The 21,512-nt window shown below is 38.1% G+C and overlaps 1 protein-coding gene across 15 annotated transcripts in view; it reads right to left on the reverse strand.

Moving 5' to 3' along the window:
- MITF (melanocyte inducing transcription factor) overlaps positions 1-21,512 on the reverse strand; it is a 218,622-nt gene that overhangs the window by 7,079 nt on the left and 190,031 nt on the right. For 9 of the 15 annotated variants that reach the window (XM_072720471.1, XM_072720472.1, XM_072720474.1 and 6 more), the window contains 4 exons: positions 14,334-14,451; positions 11,081-11,137; positions 5,119-5,194; positions 1,608-1,755 (listed from right to left, as the gene is read on the reverse strand). In XM_072720471.1, coding sequence (XP_072576572.1) covers positions 1,608-1,755; positions 5,119-5,194; positions 11,081-11,137; positions 14,334-14,451 — 399 coding nt within the window. Of the gene's footprint in view, positions 1-1,607; positions 1,756-5,118; positions 5,195-11,080; positions 11,156-14,333; positions 14,452-21,512 lie in introns of all 15 variants that reach the window. The other 6 variants (XM_072720477.1, XM_072720469.1, XM_072720479.1 and 3 more) reach the window with 1 other exon arrangement.

A 21,512-nucleotide genomic window follows, 5' to 3' on the forward strand; every position in this document is an offset into this window, starting at 1 on the left:
GGGTCAGGCTTTGCTTACCCCAAACAGCTGCATTGGAAACCTGAAAAAATGGTAAAACGTGGGTCCATCTACTCAAGGAGAAGGGAGTCTATTAATTGTCACTTACTGGTGGACTGTGTTCGAGGTCAGCAAGTAAATGAAAATTACTCTTGCAAAATCCTGGGGTCATCAGCAGAGAGTCCATTTTTCTTTTTCTTCTTTAAGATAGTTTCAGAGGAAGTTATGTCTTTACACTCAGCATGAGAGCCCGAGTGCCTAAGAGGAGGACCAGGAGCTGATACTAGAGAAGGACTGCCCCGTCTCACACTTCACACTGGTACATATACTCAATACATAGAATGATGGATAAATTCCACATATTAAAATTAGTACATCTCTAAGCATAAATAGTATGAGTTAAAGATACATATAGCATAATTTCACTATCAGTACCTATTCCTAAAATTGGTATCTTGATATGATTTTCTGGATGTTCCCAAGTTCCCCATAAACAAGGGCTTTGACTGTGGGCTACATACCCCCACCAAATACTAAGGCATCTTGGTATTTAACAACTACAGTCAATTCTCATCATTAGAGGTAATGATTGCTATTGACTGAATGTTTGTCTTCCTGGTCTCCAAATTCATAGGTTGAAATCTAATCACCAATGTGATATGTTTGGAGGTAGGGCTTAGGATAGTGAGTAGGTCATGAGGGTGGAGTTCTGAAGAAGGGGATTCGTGCCCTTGTAAGAGAAAGATGGGAGAGCTCCCTCCCCGCACTGCCATGTGAAGACCCAGTGATTTACCCGTCTACGAAACAGAAACAGGCTCTCACCAGATAGTGAATCCACCTGGACCTTGATCTTGCCCTTCCTAGTTTCCAGAACTTTGGGAAATAATGTTTGTTGTGTAAGCCACCCAGTCTATGGTGTTACAGCAGTCCAAATGCACTAAGATAGGTATGTTCTATAAAGAGGCTCTGAACCCTGAGTTAGTAAATATCAAACGATGCTCCTCGAGGAAAATACAGAGTTGGGTTTCCAAGAGTGCCCTGTCACATTTTCATTAACCAATCAACATGTAACCTTGCTTTATGTTTAAAGACACCTTAATATATAATGTTGATTCATTAACATCAAACTCACAGCCAACAGCACTGCGACTCACATATGAAAGAAACTCATCTCCATGAGACACCTCACAGCCTTTTCATGCTTAGGAACACCAGACAACTTCAGTAATACCCTTAGGGGCCATTTTAAACAGCAAAATTCACACATAAAACCCACAGAAATGTGAAAAGCATGGGACTAAGGACCATGAAAAGGATGCTTATTTACCACATGAGCTGAAACAAGACAGCAGGTCATTGTTTTGTTCAACCTTAACTCAAATTAGCCACTTTGCACGTGTCCACTAATGACCATGACAGTGCCACAAATGTTGATCTTGAGCTTACAGTAAATTCTTATGAGTAGCAAAGTCACAAACAGGGACATAAATAACAAGTACCTACTATATAGAATCATGTAAATCAAGTCCCCCATGGCTTATTATATCCCCTCTCCTCCCACCTCCATGTCAGCGACATATTGGAAACCCTACACAACACATGCCCCGTACCTGTATTCTGAGCAACAAATGCCGGTTGGCGTGCTCCAATTTCTTCTGTCGATTTTCAAGTTCTTTTGCGCGTTGCTGTTCTCGTTGCAACTTTCGGATATAGTCCACAGATGCTTTTAAGATGGTTCCCTTGTTCCAACGCATGTCTCTGTAACAAAGAGGAAGAAAACAACCTTTTTCGGGATTTGAGGCACAATGAAAATTCATTATCCAGAGCATTCGATTTCTAAAGACAAGGTAACAATGACAAGTTGATGACAGCTATCATTCACTGAATGCCTGCCATGTGGACACTGTTCACCCACTTCTTACATATCCTACTTAACCCAGGCAAGTGCCTTGAAAGGGAAGGCTGTTGCGCACATGCTGAAACAGACACTACTCAGTATGCCCTTGGTTACAGAGCTAATATCAGGTGGAGTCGGGACTTAAATTTAGTTCTGTTGATTACAAAAAACAATATTCTTAAAAACTATATTAAAGAGTCATAGGTTTCTAGGACTATCCAAGTTAGTTCATTCAGACAAGCAGAATAATCTATAATTAACAAAAAAAATCCCTGAGATCCTACTACTTGACCATGTGTAGCATAAAAGCGATATCCTTGGATTTTCTCATGAACATTCATGGCCAAGTTCTCTAACCTCTCTCTGTGTCCCTGTTTCTTCATCTATAAAACGGTGATAGTACACATGTATGAAGAACAGGCTCTCAGGCTTGCAGGTATATTACAGAAATCCAAGAAACCCTCTCAGATATGAATGTGCTATGAAAAGTTTAGAATGCAATTCAAGTAACAGAGCAGGCACTGTGTCAAAGGCCCAGAAGAATAACTACAATGGCTATCTTTAAACAGCATTTACTATGTTTCAGGTATGTTTTAAGGTATTTTATAGCCCATTTAATCATAACAACCTCACTAGCTAGGCACTAATATATTGTCCCCATTTTGTAAAGTGGGAAACAAAGACACAGAGAGCTGGAGTAATTTGCCCACGGCCACACAACTAGTAAGCGGCAGAGCCAGGAAGCCTATATAGAGGATCTGGCCCCAGACTCCATGCACTGAACCCTTATATCATTCTTATGTGACTGAGTGCTCAAAACAACCAGACTGAGTAAAAATATTCTGAACTCCTACCCTCTTTTTTTAATAGATGAGGAAAATCAAGTGTCTTTCCCAACATCACACATCTAGTAAGGGACTGGAATTTGAACCCAGGCAGCCTAAGCTTGGTGCCTGTCAGTTTTTAATCACTGTGGCTGTAATATACTCATGTATGAGGAAATTAAGAACACCATTAAAATGTAGGTAGAAGTGAGCTGAAAAATTTAGAGCACTGCAGAAAAATAATTAAGAATGAAATTAGAATTACATTAAGTAGTATTTCTGTGGCACCTTAATCTGAGCTCTTTCATAGACAATGTTCATGATGACAACGACAAGGACAGTGAAAAAAAGAAAAAAAAAAAACAGAAACAACTTAATGTATGAAAACTCTTCTACCCTACAACCTATAGCTGCTGAAGGTTGATCGGAAGTATCAGCCGGGATGTGTGAATGGAGAGTCATTAAAACAAGTCAACAAGTAATTGATCCTCCTATGGATTAGATGAAGAACAAAACAGAAATTCTCCCATGAGAGGCAGACTTACAGACCCCAGAGAATCCCCTGGGGTTGGTCCCTGGGGTCTGAGCACCAAAGATGGCTATCCAGGGAGGTGTCCTGAGATAGAGGGAGCACAGAGGGGACTTGTTTAATGTTCGAGGCTGAGATCAAAGTAACAGACTCTTTAGCAGCCAGAAAGAAATGTAACCATAATGAAAGATGCCTTAACTAGGCCAGTAAGTTGAAAAACCCTTACTGAAATATATAGGCAGCTACTTAGTTTTTAAGAAGTGACTGTTCTAAACAATTACCTTAGGTTTTGCTGCCTTGTGAGACTCATTCAATCAATTATGCTTTTAGGCTTAAAGAAAAGGTATTCAAACTTTTTTTTTTCCTTTTAATTAGAGAGCAACCCTTTTTTCACACAGAAGTATAAAAAAGATCCCCAATATATAAATCAACAAAAGCAGATCTGCTGTAGGGGAGGAGGGAGTTATGGGGCTAAGACCCTGGGCAGCTGGACTATGTCCCTATAGCAGCCCCAGAGCCTGTTCCAGAAATCTAGTATGGAAAAACCCCTAGTAGAGATTATAGTCCGTTTATCTTAAAACAATGCCTACAATTAAAGATCATTATCAGTTCAGATTATAAACACGTAAGTATTCTAATACAATAGAGAAAGAAGATATGCAAATACAGGCTTTCACTGCAGCCCCATAATTTCATAATACGTTGCTAAAGAGATTCACATGCTACAGTTTAAAAGAATATGCTAAAAAGTGAAAGCTGATAAAGAACAGGAAAATGGGAATTCAATTTCAACTATCATGCAAGACTGACTATAGGAAATGAAGGTCACAGCCCCTTAGTAGGATAAATTTGTGCTGCAGAACTGAGAATCTGAATGTTTTGAGTTTCAAAATGGCTTTCCTTGAAACCTGGGAAAGCAAAGTGTTGATGATGGAAATTGTGCTTGAACATCCATCAAAACCACCTTACAATGGGCAATGATTTTATTTTATTTTGTCACAAATTCCCTGACAATAATGTGAATAGCAAATTTAATAAGCCTTGCATGAATAATGCTTGATTTCATCTTTACATTTTATTAGGTAGCTAAAAGGTCATATTCAAAGGCTAATTTCATCGGATGCCTGTGGGAGCCATTAAAATGTACACATTCTCTAGCCCCTTACTTCAAATGGGCCACTTTCTAATGGATAAAAATTGTGTATTTGTTGTCCTACTTGCTGACGTTGCTGGTAGGAAAATTATCTTTACTACTGTTATCTCCGTCTGAAAGGGAGCAGGAGAGGAGCAGAGACTGGAAGCTGTAACCCAAATTAGCTGATGTGTACTTAAAAGAGGATTAAAAATTACTTTTTTCTACATTGGTAAAACATACAGAAGGCATGCAAGTTTTCAAAAAAAAAAAAAACCATCTTTGACCTTTTGTCTGTTGAATATTGTTAAACTTGAAGTCTCGAATACCAGCTCTCAGGGCCCATAAGATATTGTATGAGTATATATAGCAAATAGTCAACAAATCTAAAGAGCGACTGAAATCTCTGTCCTGCATGAACTGTTCAGAGAATTCTAGCAGCTTGGGGATCATTTGCCAAGGAGTCTCAGATTTCAGAAAGTCACCTCTTCATATCCAAGGGGAACAGCTCATGCTCAGTAACCCTTGAATACATACAATTCAGCTGATTGCTCTCAAAAGTTTAGTTGATGAGTCCAACCAAAATAAAGATATAAGAAGTATACCAGAAATGGAATCAAAGGGAGAGGGGGTGCTTCTTGACTCTAGTTTCTATAACTGTGCACTTTTCGCAACAATATGAATAAGCATTAAGGTACCAAAAAATATACGATGCAGATTAACATGGAATTGTACTCACGGATCATTTGACTTGGGAATCAAAGTACCTAGTTCTTTAATGCGGTCATTTATGTTAAATCGTCGTCTTCGTTCAACTTCAAGAAAAGAGCATAGGAAGGGACTATTAGTAACAGCACCGCATACACTTTTAGTGTATCTTGTTAAAGCCATGTGTGTATTACCTTTGCTGGCTCAAGGCAATGCAACCCGAATCTGTATTTCCCCTGTGTTACCATGTTTTCGGTACTAAGGTTAAAGCACTTCAAGAAAATGAGCCACCTTTGTACAGAACTTTATCACTTACAGAGTCCCAAGATTGTGATTCCTCATTTGATCCTATAACATAACCGAAATTAGACTTGGTATCTTCAATTATAAATGTCAAAACTACTTTGGGGATATTAGAGGCTTGACAAGGACACCCAGCAGTAAGTGGGAATAGAAAGAAGTCAACCCTGAGTATTTCAGAATAGGGGGTAGCAAACTTTTACAGGGCTGGATGATGAGTTACTTTTGGCTTTGAAGTCTAATGGCAAAATTGAGGATAGTATGTAGGTACCTACATAATGAGAAAGAAAATAACTTTCCATAGCTTTTTTTAATTGACAAAATTCAAAATGTGGTAATATTAACTGGATAAAAGTTTTCTGCAATGCAAGTCTATCAACAAGAAGCAGTGGATGCCAGAATTTGGATTTTATATAATTTTCACATATCATAGAATTAAAAAAAAATTTTTTTTTAACCATTTAAAATTGTAAAAAGCATTCTTAGCCTACAAGCCATACAAAACTCCCTGCTCTAGGCCCAACGTTGCCCAATAGAAATACAACGCAAGTGACTCTGTAATTTTAAATTTTCTAGTAGTCAACATTGAAAAAGTGAAAAGAAAAAGGTAAAAGTAATTTGAATATTTTTGTAAACCCAATATATCCAAAATATCATCAATTCAACCTGCAATCTTTGTAAATATTAATAAATTAAATATTTAACATTCTTTTCTTTGTCCTAGATTTTTGAATCCAGTGTATAATTTATACTTCTAGCACATCACAATTTGAACTAGCCACATTTCAACAGGCAGTTGGGTTGAGTGGCTACAGTACTGGGTAACACAAGCCTAGGAGTTAAGTCTAGCTTGCTTAACTATACATGCATCCTAATGGAATCCCTATTTTATCAATTCAGTTACATGTTTAGCTAAATTATCATCTTCTTAGGGAGGATGAAATAGTCAAGCATATGAGTTAACAAATGTTTCAGGTAGGTAAATTTATCTACTCTGACAAATAAATTCCAAATAACTTAAGGTCTAATAAATTGGATTAAAGACGTTAATATCTCACTTTAAACATATTATGACCTGATAAATATTTATATTTGACCTACTAATACTCCATACACTTTTCGTAAATAATATTATGTACTACTTTCCCAACACATACTGTGTTTTTTTTCTTAGCTGAGTGATCACTTCTATGATTCAATCATAGAAATTATTTAAAATACTTCCTTAATGGGGATCCCTGGATGGCTCAGCAGTTAAGCATCTGCCTTTGGCCCAGGGTGTAGTCCTGGAGTACCAGGATCGAGTCCCACATCAGGGTCCCTGCATGGAGCTTGCTTCTCTCTCTGCCTATGTTTCTGCCTCTCTCTCTCTCTCTTTCTGTGTGTGTCTCTCATGAATAAATAAATGCAATCTTAAAAAAAATAAAAATAAAATACTTCCTTAATATTAAGCTTTTATAAAATAGAAATAGTGATACTCAATGGTTCTAAAGAAGGAATTTTGGGACCTCTGATCTTCTAACTAACCTCCTCTAAAACTCTGAAGCATGACATATCTTCTGACTTTTCCAAGCATATAAAATAATCATAAAGATTCAAACAGCACTGAAATTCATAAGATGAAGTAAAAGTACCCTATGATCCATATATGACCACTGTTATGTTTCTTATATATCTTTTGGGACAATTTTTTATTCTCTAAATATGCTGCATACCCAGGGCACAGTTCTTGGGACCCTTCTTATCTACATTCACTTTTGGTGATCTCATTTAGACCCATGGTTTTCAACACCACATATACACTGATGACTTCCCTAGTTGTATTTCCAGCTCAGACAGGTCCCTGGAACTCCAAACTCATATGTCTGGCTACTAGAGGTTTCCACAGGGAGGGTTAATGAGCAGCCCCAATACTCTGCACACAAACTCCTGGTCATCCATGCTCAAATAACTCTACCCATAGGCTTTTCCACCTCATTTAATGTAGCACCATCCTTCCAGTTACTTAGGCCGGAATCTTGGAATCAATTCTGTACCTCTGTTCCTCTCACATACCACATTTGATTCATCATCAAAGTCTGTTGGCTCTACCTTCAAAATATTTCCAGAATCTGTCCACTTCCAATCTCTACTAATAGAAGCCACCATCATCTCTTGCCTGGATGACTGCAGCGCTCCTAACTGCTATCTCTGTATCACCTATGTGTACTACTTCCTACCCCCTTTGGTCTATTTAGACCACAACAGCCAGAGGAATGTGGTTAAAACGTAAGTCAGAGCATCCAACCCCTTGCTGAAAACCCGCCAATTATTTACCCACTCACCTAGACAAAAGACATCTCTGACAAAGATCTGGTGGGCTCCCATTCCTCTGATCTCGTGTTCTACTCTTCTCCCTCTCTGACCACATCTTCTGTCATGACTCATTTGTGTCAACCTCCTTTTAGCCCCATGGGCTTCTTGCAATTCCTCAAACACTTTAGGGCTTCATACTGCTGTTCACTCTGCCTGGAACACTCTTCCCCCAGATATCTGAATGGCTCTGCCCTCATTTCCCTCAGGAAGTGACTCAAATTTACTTCTGAGCCTTCCCTGACCACTCCATTTAAAATTGAACCACCACCTCCTTCCACGCCTATTCTGATACTCTATTCCATTGCCTGTACTTTGTCTCATCAAAGAACTTTCTACCACCTGCATATTTCATTTGTTTGTATTTATATATATATATTAAAAAATGTATGTATGTATATTTATTCACTGATGCAAGTACCTATATGAGTCTGGCACCCAGTAGACCCTCAGTAACTAAGTATTAAATAAAGAATGATAAAGTAGAATTATAATAAAAATGCTTCTGTGCCTATCTTTCCTCATTTAACAGTAACATCATACAACATTTAGATAGACTACACTTTATTTAATGCAGTGCCTTCCCTCCACAATTATTTTTTATTATAACTTGCAAAATTTTGCAAAACATACAGAAGTGCATAAAGGAAAAAGTAAAAGCCAACTGCTTACAACATGCAACACCTACTTGCCTCAAGAAATGGGCAATTGATAAAGGTAAACTCCTAAATCTCTCCCAGCACACACACACATCCATACACACACACACACACACACACACACACACACACATGCACATCTCTATCCAGTGTGATCTTTTTCTAAAATGTACCTATTTTTCTGCCACTTGCTCTTCTGACTCAGTAATATATTGTGGACATCCATGTAAGTCAGGTGAAACAGACCAACTCTATTCTTCTCAAGAGCCACTGAGTATCCCATGTAGGAATGTAACATAATTTACTTACAAATACTCTACTGATGAATATTTAGACTATTTCCAATTTCTCCCTTGTTGTCAACAGTATAAGGAGTATTTTGGCCGGTGTTCACATGTACGTTTTATTCCTATGTAGTTCTTGCTCTATATTGAAAACATCAATTTACTGTATATTTTGCTCATCTATTCTATCTGCCTTTGACTCAAATGGAAACCCATAAGAGTGGGAAGCCTATCTGGTTACTTCTGTAGAAAAATGCCTGTATAAAACAGAAGCTCAATAAATAGTTGTAAGTAAATAAATGAATGTATTATTGTGCACGTTTTGGCAGCTGTGTTTACAAGGTGAGTTTCTAGGAGAGGAAAAGCTATGCCAATGCACAATCTAAACTTGAGTATTCATTCTAATGGTTAGATGAGATTTTAATATGTTTTTGTAGCCCTTAGAGTGTAACTTGATCATGTTCATACTTTATGGACCACCCTTAACTTGAGGGTATGGGTGCCTAAGTCAAGGCCTTGTTTTTGACAAGATCCAACTTAGTTTTCCACATTTCAGTTAGGTAAAGTTTTAGATAATGCTTAATTATCTTAATTCTAAGTTATTTGAAAAGAACTATCTTAGAGTACAGTTACTCGGAAGATGAAGGAGACTTGAGAAATATTAGTGTAAATCTTTTGGTGGAAAGGAGCAAAGCTTCTCATACTTGAAATAAGAATGAGAAGGGTAGACTCTATTAAAAGAAAAAACTTGGGCAGCCCTGGTGGCCCAGTGATTTAGCACTGCCTTCAGCCCAGGGCGTGACCCTGGAGACCCAGGATCGAGTCCCGCATCGGGCTCCCTGCATGGAGCCTACTTCTCCCTCTGCCTGTGTCTCTGCCTCTCTCTCTGTGTGTGTCTCTCATGAATAAATAAATAAAATCTTTTTTTTTTTTTTAAAGAAAGAACTCACCCCCTCTGGGGCCCAGCAATTCCATTTCTCAGTCCCTAACCTAGAGAAACAAACTCCCCTGTCCACCAAAAGGCCTGTGTGCAAATGTTCACTATGGCACTATTTGTAACAGGAAAAAACTGGAAGCAACATAAATATTTAGTAGTAAGAGGATTACTGAATTTCACACAGCCACGCTGTGGAATAGTATGCAACAGTTTTTTTTAAAAGGAGACAGATCTAGATTAGTAACAGCAAAAGTTCTCTGGGACAGGCTGCTGAGTAAGAAAGCAAATGGCAACAAATATGGATAACATAATACTGCTTGTGTTAAAACAGATGCACAAAAAGCCCATTATATTGAGTGTGCACGTGCGTGTATGTGTGTGTGTGTGTGTATTCTTAAATACATGGGCAGAGGCTGGGAAGACCAATAGTAAATTGAAAACAACGACGACAATGATGATGATGACTCCTAGGAATCGAGGAGAACTCTAGCTTTATTCTATCATTTTTTTTTTATTATTTATGATAGTCACAGAGAGAGAGAGAGAAAGGCAGAGACATAGGCAGAGGGAGAAACAGGCTCCATGCACCGGGAGCCCGACGTGGGACTCGATCCCGGGTCTCCAGGATCGTGCCCTGGGCCAAAGGCAGGCGCCAAACCGCTGCGCCACCCAGGGATCCCTATTCTATCATTTTAAATTTTGGTCTCATTCTATCATTTTTTATGAGGACAAAATATTTAATTGTAACTTATATTCTTAAAACTCAATGTAGGAAGAAGAGGACAGGAGGCCGTAAAAGGAAAAATTCACACACATGCGCCAATGACTTCTTACCACCAAACCCAATCTTTTTAATTTTTTTTTAAACTATGCAGCCTCTTTTACTTTTGTTTATGAAACAAAAATCTTAAGTTCTCATAGGAAAAAGCTTAAAGATTTGATTAAGAGTAAATTAAACACATACAAAATAATTTTAAATGTTGGAAGGTTTTTTATTTTAAGTCACAGTTTAAGTTGGAAATTTGGGAGGCTATCTCACCCAGACTCCCCTCCAACTGTTTCATTTTTTTTCCTTTCAAATCTCACTGGAGAAGATGATCCCATAATCCCCTTTTGTTAATAAGTTCCAGTGTGAGCAACACTTATAATTGGGTAGTTGGGGATCAAGTCTCCCTCTCACCAAACACACACACACACACACACACACACACACACACACACACACACCAAAACCATTACTATAAACAAGTAAATACTCTTCAGAACACTGAAAAAATTTCAATCTGATCAGGGATAAAATACGGGAAAAACCTCAGTTTCTCTGAAAAACATATTTTCCTCCACAGAATGTACCTTTAACAGCAATGTATATCAATTTCCTCCCAAGAGATTTTAAACAATTTTGATACAAGGGGGAACATTCACTCCAATATCAACATCATGAACATAAAACCAACTTACTCAAGTTGTGATTGTCCTTTTTTTGCCTCTCTTTAGCCAATGCTCTCGCTTCAGATTCTGTGGGAAAAATACACGCTGTGCACGTGAATGAAGTAATTAGAAACGGGAACTGTTTAAGGCACACAATGACGTACACTATAAAACATCTCATTTTCTAGATATATATGGAATCATATCTGACCAAACTCTCATAATATTAAAAAAAAAGTTTTTTTAAGATTCTGTTTCTTCAAAAGCTTGTATTTTTTCAAAAGCAATATATATCTAATAAATGCAAAGATCTGACTGCCAGAGAATGGTAAAAGACCAGTAACAAAGGTGTCTCACTCACTATGAACATACAAGAAGAAAACTAGAAAACTATGGAAATTTGCTGTTGCTATTCTATGATCAGGAGTTGATTTTTCTTTTTTTCTTTTTTTCCTTTTTAAAAATTTGTTTTAGAGAAAGAGTATGAGCGAGAGGGTCAGTGGGAGAGAAAGCATCTCAAGCAGACTCCACACTGGGTGCAGGGCCTAATGCAGGGCTTGATTCCACAACCCTGCAATCATGACCTGAGCTGAAACCAGGAGTTGGACGCCATGGGAGTCAATTTTTCCTTTCCTGAAACAGAACTTTTCAGTATTTCTTCAATGCCTTTGTAACACATGAACATGAAAACCAGTGAGAAAAGCTACCACGTTGGATCTTCTAACTGGTGGAAATGGATTTTTTTTTTTTTTTTTGGAACTTGAAGTGAGGTTCCAACAGAACTTGCTAGAATTAAATAATGCCTGTAAGGATCAACTACTTACTAGTCTAAGTTTTGAAAAACAAAAATAGGAATAGTGTACAAAGGTGTTTAGTGACAACTTCATTTGAAAAGATGTATTTGCATGGAACTCTTGTGAGATCTCTTGTGAGGAGGGATGACTTTGTAACTTACAGACGGCAAAACAAAACAAGAGGCAGTTGTTTGATTAATCCTGGCATTCTGGGACCTCCTGTTACTTTCTTTATACAAGTGATATCTTTTGAAACATTATACTATGACAAATCAGAATTTTACCCAAAATTCAAAATCTTTATAACTCATAGCCACTGAAGCTTATATACATATGTACATTTATTATATGTGTATTATATATACATATATACACATAAATAATTCAGAAGCTGAATTATTTCAGTTGGGAAGATCAATCCATTTTCTTTTTTTTCTTTCCTTTTGATCAATCCATTTTCTTTTTCTTTTTTTTTTTCACTTTAGCATTATGGGCACCCTCCCCTCTAGTATCTTAATTTTGTTTCATTTTGTTTTATTTTTTCAATTTGCTAGCCCACAACCACGGTTTTTTACCCATCAACCTCAACCCACCAAGTGTAGGCCAGCTTTGGTCAAGGCAATCCAGTGAACTTCACTGCCATTTTGTAGTTTCACCCATATCCTCCCCAAGGCAGTAGACTCTTGGCCTTGGGAAGGAGGGCTCTTCCTCAAGCTTAGATAAACCCTCTGCAGCCTCAGGGTATTCTTCAGTATTCATCCTCTCTGGGTAGCTATATGCCTGCTCATGGTTAACAATTCTTTATCTTTAACCTCCCCTGTTCAAATCATGGTGCCCTCTGCTTCCTGACTAGACCCTAACATAAGAGGGAAAATCACTTAATAAAGATCATTTCTTTTCCCTTAGGTCAGATCTGAGTCCTAAACTTATTCTCTTTGGCTACATCATGCTGTCTCTCAAGCTAGCAGTGTTCAGAAACCCAATTCCTGTCCATTTTCTCATTTTCTTGGCATTTTACCCTTTCTCCTGTCTCAAGTGGTCATTTTCTAAGATACAAAGTGATTCTAGAAGTGTATAGTTCATTATATCTGCTTCTTTTTTAAAAAAATAAATTTATACCCTCTTACTCATTTCTCTCATTCTCACCCCCTGCCTCTGTTGTTTTGTTTTTGAAGAAATAATCATACACATAATTCAAAAGTCTACTTTGGGTGGCTCCATTGGTTAAGTATCTGACTCCTGGTTTTGGCTCAGGTCATGATCTTGGGGTTATGAGATCTAGCCCTGCATCAGGCTCCGTGCTCAGCTCAGACTCTGCTTGAGATTCTCTCCCTCCCCGTTTCCCTCCCTCTCTACTCCCTCTCCACTCGTGCTCTCTCTAAAATAAATAACTTCTTTTTAATTCTAAAAAAAAAAAAAGGTCTGTTTTGCATTTAAGTCATAAGAATTTTGTTCATACCACACTAACCATATTTTATCATTATTGAGTACAGACCTCATATTGTATTATTTTGTAAGACTTCGTGATATTTTTCTTTCCAGGTAAAGTACCTACTTTTGTTGACTTTCAACGGGTTTTACATATCAATTAATTTATTACCTCTTTTAACCTAAATCAATGTTTTTTTTTTAAATGGTCTTTCTCTTACCATTATCTTCTGAAGTATTTTTTTTAAAAGACACACTTGAACAAACAGGAATTTTTTGCCCCAAATATATATCTCATATTCTTAGACTGTTCATTCATCTAATCCTACAAGATGCAAGGACCAGACATTAAAAAGGGGGATGAGGTGAGGGCCATAAACTCAGTATGGTAGAATGTCAGTTCTAATGTAGTTTTGTCATGTTTTAATGGCCAAATGCCTTCCCTAAAGCATTAAACAAAATGGCAAAATAGGTAATTTCTCAGTGCCTCAGGAACAAACAATATCCATCGCTCCATTTTATAATCTTATTTTTTTTATACTCTGTGTAATAAAGCTTTTGCACATGATGTAGCAAAAATAACAGGAGGCATCCGAAGATGGAAGAGACTCATTCCTACTCTATCTTGACAACTGCAGGCTTAAATGCAGGTCAAAGAAAATTTCAGACCAGGGTTCTCAAACTGGAATGCCTCTAGGGGCTTGGCAAGCAACACAAACACCAGACTGTGTAGAGACATTTTTTAGGTAAAAGTGTTGCCTGCTGCACCACCTCAAAGGGGACAGCAGCCAAAGACACCACGATGGGTGTCATGGAATAATAATGGTGCTTTGGAGTGACAGCAGATCCAACTCCCAGTACCTCAAGAAAAACTGGCAATCAAGATTTCCAAGTATAAATCCTTCATCTTAAAACATTGCTCGATACTTTTACCACAGTACCGACCTAAAAAAAGTATGTCTACAAATTGGGAATAGTCTAGAGGTCACAACTTTGATAACCTCATTTGTCAGAAAATAAACAGAAAATCCCCAGGAAGAGGCACACTTGCCAGTATTTACCTGTGAGCTCCCTTTTTATGTTGGGAAGGTTGGCTGGACAGGAGTTGCTGATGGTGAGGCCTGGGGGAGGCAGGCCTTGGTTGCCATAAAGATCAATCAGATTTCCAGAGACAGGTAACTAGAGAGAGAAGCAATAACAGAAATGAACTACTGAGCAATTCCTAGGTTATTCAGCTAGCACCCAGATCTATTCCAGACTTTATCTAAAAGAAACGGTTTGATGTTGAAAATCATATTTTAAAACAGAAAAGCAAGACATGTTTACCTTTCCACTCACTTAGATAAATGGTGACCTTGACTTGTTCCCTTTGAGAGAAGAAAGGATGCAGAATCCAAGACCCATAAGATTGTTCTACAAGCAGCTAATAGTTATATTTTGAGCAAGTAGACAACAAATAATATGGCAAACTCATTATGGAGCACATCCAGCAGCATATAGCAGATGTTTAGTAAATGCTGACTATTACAGTCTAATAGGGTTCTATGTGGCATGGCTTTTTCCACCAAATTAGGTTTCTCGTCAAAGTCACTTTTTTCCTTCTCTCTCTTTCCCTCTCCCTTTTTATCTCTTTTTATAGGGAAAAGGAATGAAAAGTGTTTTCTACTAGAAAAGAAATGGTTTCCTTATTGCTAAAGAAAAGCTCTTTTCCTTGAAACTGAAATCTCTCACAGAACCACAAGAGGGAGCCCACTGACTTTAATAAAACAACAAAAATTTACACTTAAAAAAAAAAAAGGGTAAAGAAATATTTAGCCCTCTTGAGCTAGCTTAAGAGTGTTTTTCTCCAGGTCTGAATTGAATATTTTGAAGTAGTGAACTTCTTTCTGTCTCCAGTGCTGACTTCCTTTTGTTGTATATGCATTTCCCTGTACCTAGTTCACTGATGGAGTTTAATGCACCCATTTTTGTGAACATGAGAAGTCCCAGGCATTTCTTCTGCCCACCCTCTGAATATTAATTATGGGGGCACAGTTAAGTGACCGCACTACTGCCAGTGCAGAAGCTCCCCGTTCCCAGCTTAATTCAAACAACCGCTCTAAGTGTTATTACCAAGTAAGACTTAGAGCATTCAGCCCATCCCATCCTTGATTATACACTCTGAGTTTTACTTTACATCTGAGAAAACTCAATCTAGACAGCACTTTCAAGTTGTTTAGTGACCAAGAGGTATTGAGTAGAGATTATACTACATCTCACCTTTCATTTTCTCCAATGGCCACTACCATACAAATAAAAATATCCCGCAAGATAAAGATAATGAATGTGTTTCCCTTCATTGATAGGCTTTGACCACCTATTCCTTTTTTTTAAAACATTTATTTATTTATTTATTTATTATTTATTTATTTATTATTTATTCATGATAGACAGAGAGAAGAGAGACAGAGACACAGGCAGAGGGATAAGCAGGCTCCATGCCGGGAGCCCGACGTGGGACTCGATCCCGGGGCTCCAGGATTGCGCCCTGGGCCAAAGGCAGGCGCCAAACCGCTGAGCCACCCAGGGATCCCCTGACCACCTATTCCTAGTGTGGTTTCTAAATAAGTACTCTATGAACTAAACCCCAAGTTAAAGAGGTAGGAGAGGTCTGTACTTTCTGACTTTCTGACAGGTAAACAAGACACTTGCTCTAATATGACTGAGGCTGAGAGCAGGAAGGACAGGCAGATCGACAGAGTATGTCTCTCTCTTATCCATTCAGTCTTTTGCTTCTTTTTGAAGGCAGGATTTATATTATGTATATAAAATGTAATACACATTTCCCACCACACAGATTCATATATAAACAATGCATTGTGACAATTTAAAATGCCCTTGAACCACAATTCAAGGTCCTCTAGCTAAAAACCTGATAAAAAGTGACTTTGATGATTAGCTGTCATTTTACTAAGTGGTTTTATTTGAAGTAGGTCACCTTCCTAGGGTCAATCTTGCTCTGTGCACGATCAGTTCTACTCTTGTCCAACTTAAGACAGCACAGTGAAAGATGTGCAAATGTCTCAATACAGCGCTGTAAAGAGTAAAGAGTCAGAGCATCAAAACTTATAAAGCTGCTATGACATCTCATAACCCCTCTGCATTCCAAAGATTTATTTTATCTTTCTGGAGCTCCAGATTTTCAGAGGAACTGGTCAGTATTGAATCGGCCTCAAAATTCAATGCAACAAGCTAAAAAATATACTTCTATACCCCAGAAATACAAATCATATCTATAATATCTTCAAATGCAAGCTGCAAGCAAAACAATGCAACTGTGTTGTGATGATGATTTGTTAGGGAAAATTAATAGACAAGAGATACACAGTAAGCTTTAAAAAAAAAAAAACCCTTTAAGTCATCTATGGATTTACACTGAACAGATAGATATCTAATTATAAGCTTTTCCAGGACAAGAACATGTTTTCTTTTTAATTTATTTTTTTTTAAATTTTTATTTATTTATGTATTATAGTCACAGAGAGAGAGAGAGAGAGAGAGAGAGGCAGAGACACAGGCAGAGGGAAAAGCAGGCTCCATGCAGGGAGCCCGACGTGGGACTCGATCCCGGGACTCCAGGATCACGCCCTGAGCCGAAGGCAGATGCTAAACTGCTGAGCCACCCAGGAATCCCTGGAGGGAGATGAATTAAAATCTCTAGAACAGGATGCCTTATCAGACACTCCACTAAGATCAGACATCATTACTTCCAGTCCAAAAAGCGGCTTATAACCCTCCACCTACTTCTCTAAAAGATTTCCCGCTTCGGCTGCTTTTCCAATACTTGCTGATTAGCAGCTGGCAGCATACAACCTGCCAAGATATTTTGCTGGGGAACATTATTTTGTGGGCACCTACTCTGGGTCTGGCACAGAACTAGAAAGGCACTTTGTATATGTTGCTTTAATTGATTTTATGAAAGAAAAGCCGTAGTTCTAGCTATGTCTGAATAGAGCTTCGTGGCAAGAGGTTCATATACTACGTTAATAGCAGTATTTGGGAGGCGGTGTCAATCTGCTGATAAACCAAGTAGAAACTGCAATTTTCAATTAATCTCCAACTGGATCTAAGCAAATAAAAACCTAGTTGCTCACTAGCCAAGAATGGTTACTCAAACTTAGAAATTAATAGTGCAGGCTGCCTTAGGAGCCAGAGAACTCGGTTAAAACCTGCCTGTGTATAACTGACCTGCTGTGTGATACTAACCTTTCTGAGGCATGGTGCCCCCTTTGAAAAGTGACAATCCTATCACCCATCTCACAGAGTTTTGTGAGAATTAGAGGTTCAGTAGGTGAAACACCGTATTTAAGTGATCAATAGTGCCATGTTCAGTAATATAATTTTCTACAAAGTACTATATTCCCAGGCTGTTTTAAACCTCAAGCTAACTTCCATGTTGATCAACTACATGTTAATTACAAGGTATCCTGTCAACCACTGTACCAATTTTACCAGACTGCAATGCAAACCTAAACACAGGAATCAAGGGAATTACAAAGCTGGAGTAACCACCCAGTGTTCAAATCAGGGCTTCTCCATTGTTAGTGGAGGGCATTTGTCAAAATTGTAGAGCCATTTTTGGGTGTCACAACTGGGGGGGAGAGTATCACTGACATCTAGTGTGTAGAGGCCAGGGAGGCTGCTAAACATCCTTATAATGGGAAGGAAAGGCTCCCAACAAAGAACGACCCGTCTCAAATATTAATTATGCTGAAGCTGAGAGACTCTGCCCTGAAATGGGGCTTTACATTCTTCACACTAATGGCTGTCATTTATTGAAGCTACTAACAGGAAGGTTGATGAAACATGGCTTTCTAATTAAAAACCAGCCATGCATATTTAAGAAAGGATTCTGTGGTTCCCCTTTTGGGTTAGAAAAACTGCCCCATAAACATTATAACTGGGTCAAAGATATTATTTTGATAATAATAATATCTTTGGAGCTAAGAAAGAGGAAGAGGCATCTTCTGCTAACATCGCTATGTCATGTCTTTGCTGGGTTTTTATCCAGTACATTAACCTGATGAGTAAGATTTTAATTCCAGCACACAAGCTGGACAATGGGAAAAAGTCCCAGTCTAACAGGAACACATAAAGAGAAGGTAGACACATGTGGGTCTGTGCCCCAGACTTGGTCTGAATTGAGTTCTTCAATGTTCTGCTCCACCAAAATGAATATTTTTCCAAGTAAATGATCATTGTAAAATGTTATTATTTTTTTCTTTCTGGATGTTCCCCTTCTCTGAATATCAATTGAGCACTGTTAGCACAAGTAAACTGGGACTTTTATTCTTTGTTTGTAATGGTACAAGAGGGCCCTTGTGCTCTCAGAATAGTTATTTCTAGATTCCAATTCCCTTAGGATAGTTTCCTCTCTAAGTGATCCCTCCACTTTATTTTTTTTTAAGAAGTTAACTTGAAATAAAGCATATCGAAGAATCAAATAAAAGGAAAAAGAGTGCTTAACATGAAGAACATGAAGTTTAAATTCTTTTGAGAGTGGAAAAAATTAAAATGTTAGTGAATTGTGGTAGCACTGGTATTTATTTTACAACCCAAACCCAAATTTATCAAGAATAAGAACCAGTAATCAATAATTAGTAAGAACATAACAGAACCAAGATTCTTCTAAATGCTTTTATAGATTAACTCTTACAATCGTCATGTGGATTCTATTGTTTTAGATGCTATTATTATTATTATTATTATTCCCATTTTTCCAGTTAAAGAAAGTGAGGCAGAGAGGTCAAATAACTCATTCAAGAGGAGGCACTGAATTCAGCTATCTGGCTCACAGTCTGTGATCCTAATCTCTATTTTATATAGTGTCTCTTCTAATAGCAAAATGCTGAAATAGTTTTGTCATGGGCTAGCTCTGATGGGGCTACATTTAGACTTATTCAGAATGGAAATATAGAAAAGTAATGTATGCCTGGACGGTCAGTGACATCTGAGGGTGGCTATAGGTTACTCCTCCCCTGGATGGCAATTAATTCAACTCTGCCCAGGGGATCTTGCCTATCCAGGGACTCCCTTAAGATGGTCCCTCTGCCCCTGAATTACCATCCTCCATTCAAGGTCTGACAGGGTCTCCCCTTCCCAGTCTGGTAAGCTCCATGAGAACAGGAAGCATCCTTACACCTCTTCATCCACAGCACCTCGCCCAGGGCTGGTGATGACATGTTAGGTATTTAATAAACACTGATTCAGTCTTATAGTTAGCTTGGAGGCTTTCAGATAATGAAGGAATAAGATTTCCATTCTAATGTAGAATGACTGAAGAGGAGACACAGGTATTCAGTCTAAAGGAAAGAAGCAATCGGGGGTCTTGAGAACTGTCTTCAGAAAAATTGTCATGAGGACATGTTCTCCATAAAGGCAAACTGGACTCCTGTCTGAAACTCACAGAGTAACACACTATGAGCTATATCTGGATTATTAAGTGTGATGTTATTCTGAAGTTGGACACATTAGATCCTCAAGGGATATCACCCAAACAAAATACTATCAAAATCATTTGCTATTGGGCAGCCCCAGCGGCGCAGCAGTTTAGCGCCACCTGCAGCCCAGGGTGTGATCCTGGGGACCCAGGATCGAGTCCCACGTCAGGCTCCTTGCGTGGAGCCTGCTTCTCCCTCTGCCTGTGTCTCTGCCTCTCTCTCTCTGTGTCTCTCATGAATAAATAAAATAAAAAAATATTTAAAAAAAGAAAACCATTTAAAAAGTTATTTGCTATTATAAGAAATCATACTTAATTTAGGTATTGTTGAGTACAACTTCTGTTTCCAATGCTAAATGCTCTACATCCTTTATGAGATGACCATAGGAGATAGGTACAATTATCAGTCCAATTTTAGAGATGGACAAATGTAGCATTTCAAGAAGGTAAGGAATATGCAGGAACACACAGGAAATGACATACTTTGGATATAAACCTAGATATGATCACAAATCTCCAACTCCTAACCACTGTGGTTGCCAGTCTGTCTTGTGAGTTAGTGCGTATTCTTCTTAGAGGTTTTCCAGAAGATGAACGTTTAATTTTTTAAACGTGTATGGGGGTGAACACAAAAGATGCAAGAGGAGGCTAATGCACTGAGTACCAGATTGGCTCAAATGACTTGAAAGGTCCTTAACACTGGAGAAAATTTTAAAGGTGATTTGTAAAAAATCATGTTAACTTTACAGTCCTTCCAGTGTGCCTACTAGATACCACCTAATACCACTGGCAAAATGACCACTCTTGTCAACCAAAGTTCCTTTGGGATGACTGGACCATTGCTAATAACTGCTGCTAAGGCATTGAAAACATTGTATTTATACCCATATTTCCATGGGTATAAATCCACAGTGCAAGCTCTCCCAAGTGTCTTGCTCACATTGGTCTGAGGATTCTGACCACTGACAAGTGTAGCTCGCCTTACAAAAGGCACAAAGTTGGAAGCAGAAGAGTTCTATAGAAGCCAACCCTGGGTTCAAAGAGGGTAGGGAGGAGAGTCTGACATGGAAATATCTGTCAAAATGGTAGAACATCTAGTTCTTTCAAAATCAGGGGGTGAGTTTAAGTGGGTAGAAAGTTGAGAGAAACTAAAGTTCCCAGAAAAGACTTTGGAGTTTCAAGGGGAATCCTCATCCCTCAGGACTTCAGGTAAATGAACTGAAAGAACTGGATTAAGATGGAAAAAAAGAAAATGCTACTTTAGCTCACTAAGAATTCTGGTGTAAATAAGTAAGGGGTATCATAATCCCTGGCCGAGGGAGTTTATTTTATAAATTCATTCTTTTAAAAATTTTTCTATTGTGGTAAAAATACATATAACATAAAATTTAGCATCTTAACAATTTTGAAGTGTACAGTCCAGTAGTGTTAAGTCTATTCACAATGTTGTCAAACAAATCTCTAGAATTTTTTCATCCTGCAAATATCAAACTCTATATCCATTAAAGAATAACTCCCCTTTACCCCTTCTTCCTTGTGGGAGTTGGTCTTTTAAATACACGTTATTAAAGAATATGATAGTCTCATGGCATTGCTTTCACAGAAAACAGAAAAAGACTGGACAAGGTATTCAAAGCCTACTGAGAAGTCCTGACTCTGACACACTGAAGCTATGTAATTCTGTGTAAGACCAGCTAACCTTTCCTAATTCTAAAAATAAGGGCAATGATACCACCCCAACTTGACTCTCAGAATTACTCTA

This window comes from Vulpes vulpes, chromosome 9, assembly GCF_048418805.1.
Source record: "Vulpes vulpes isolate BD-2025 chromosome 9, VulVul3, whole genome shotgun sequence".
In the NCBI taxonomy this organism is placed as follows: domain Eukaryota; kingdom Metazoa; phylum Chordata; class Mammalia; order Carnivora; family Canidae; genus Vulpes; species Vulpes vulpes.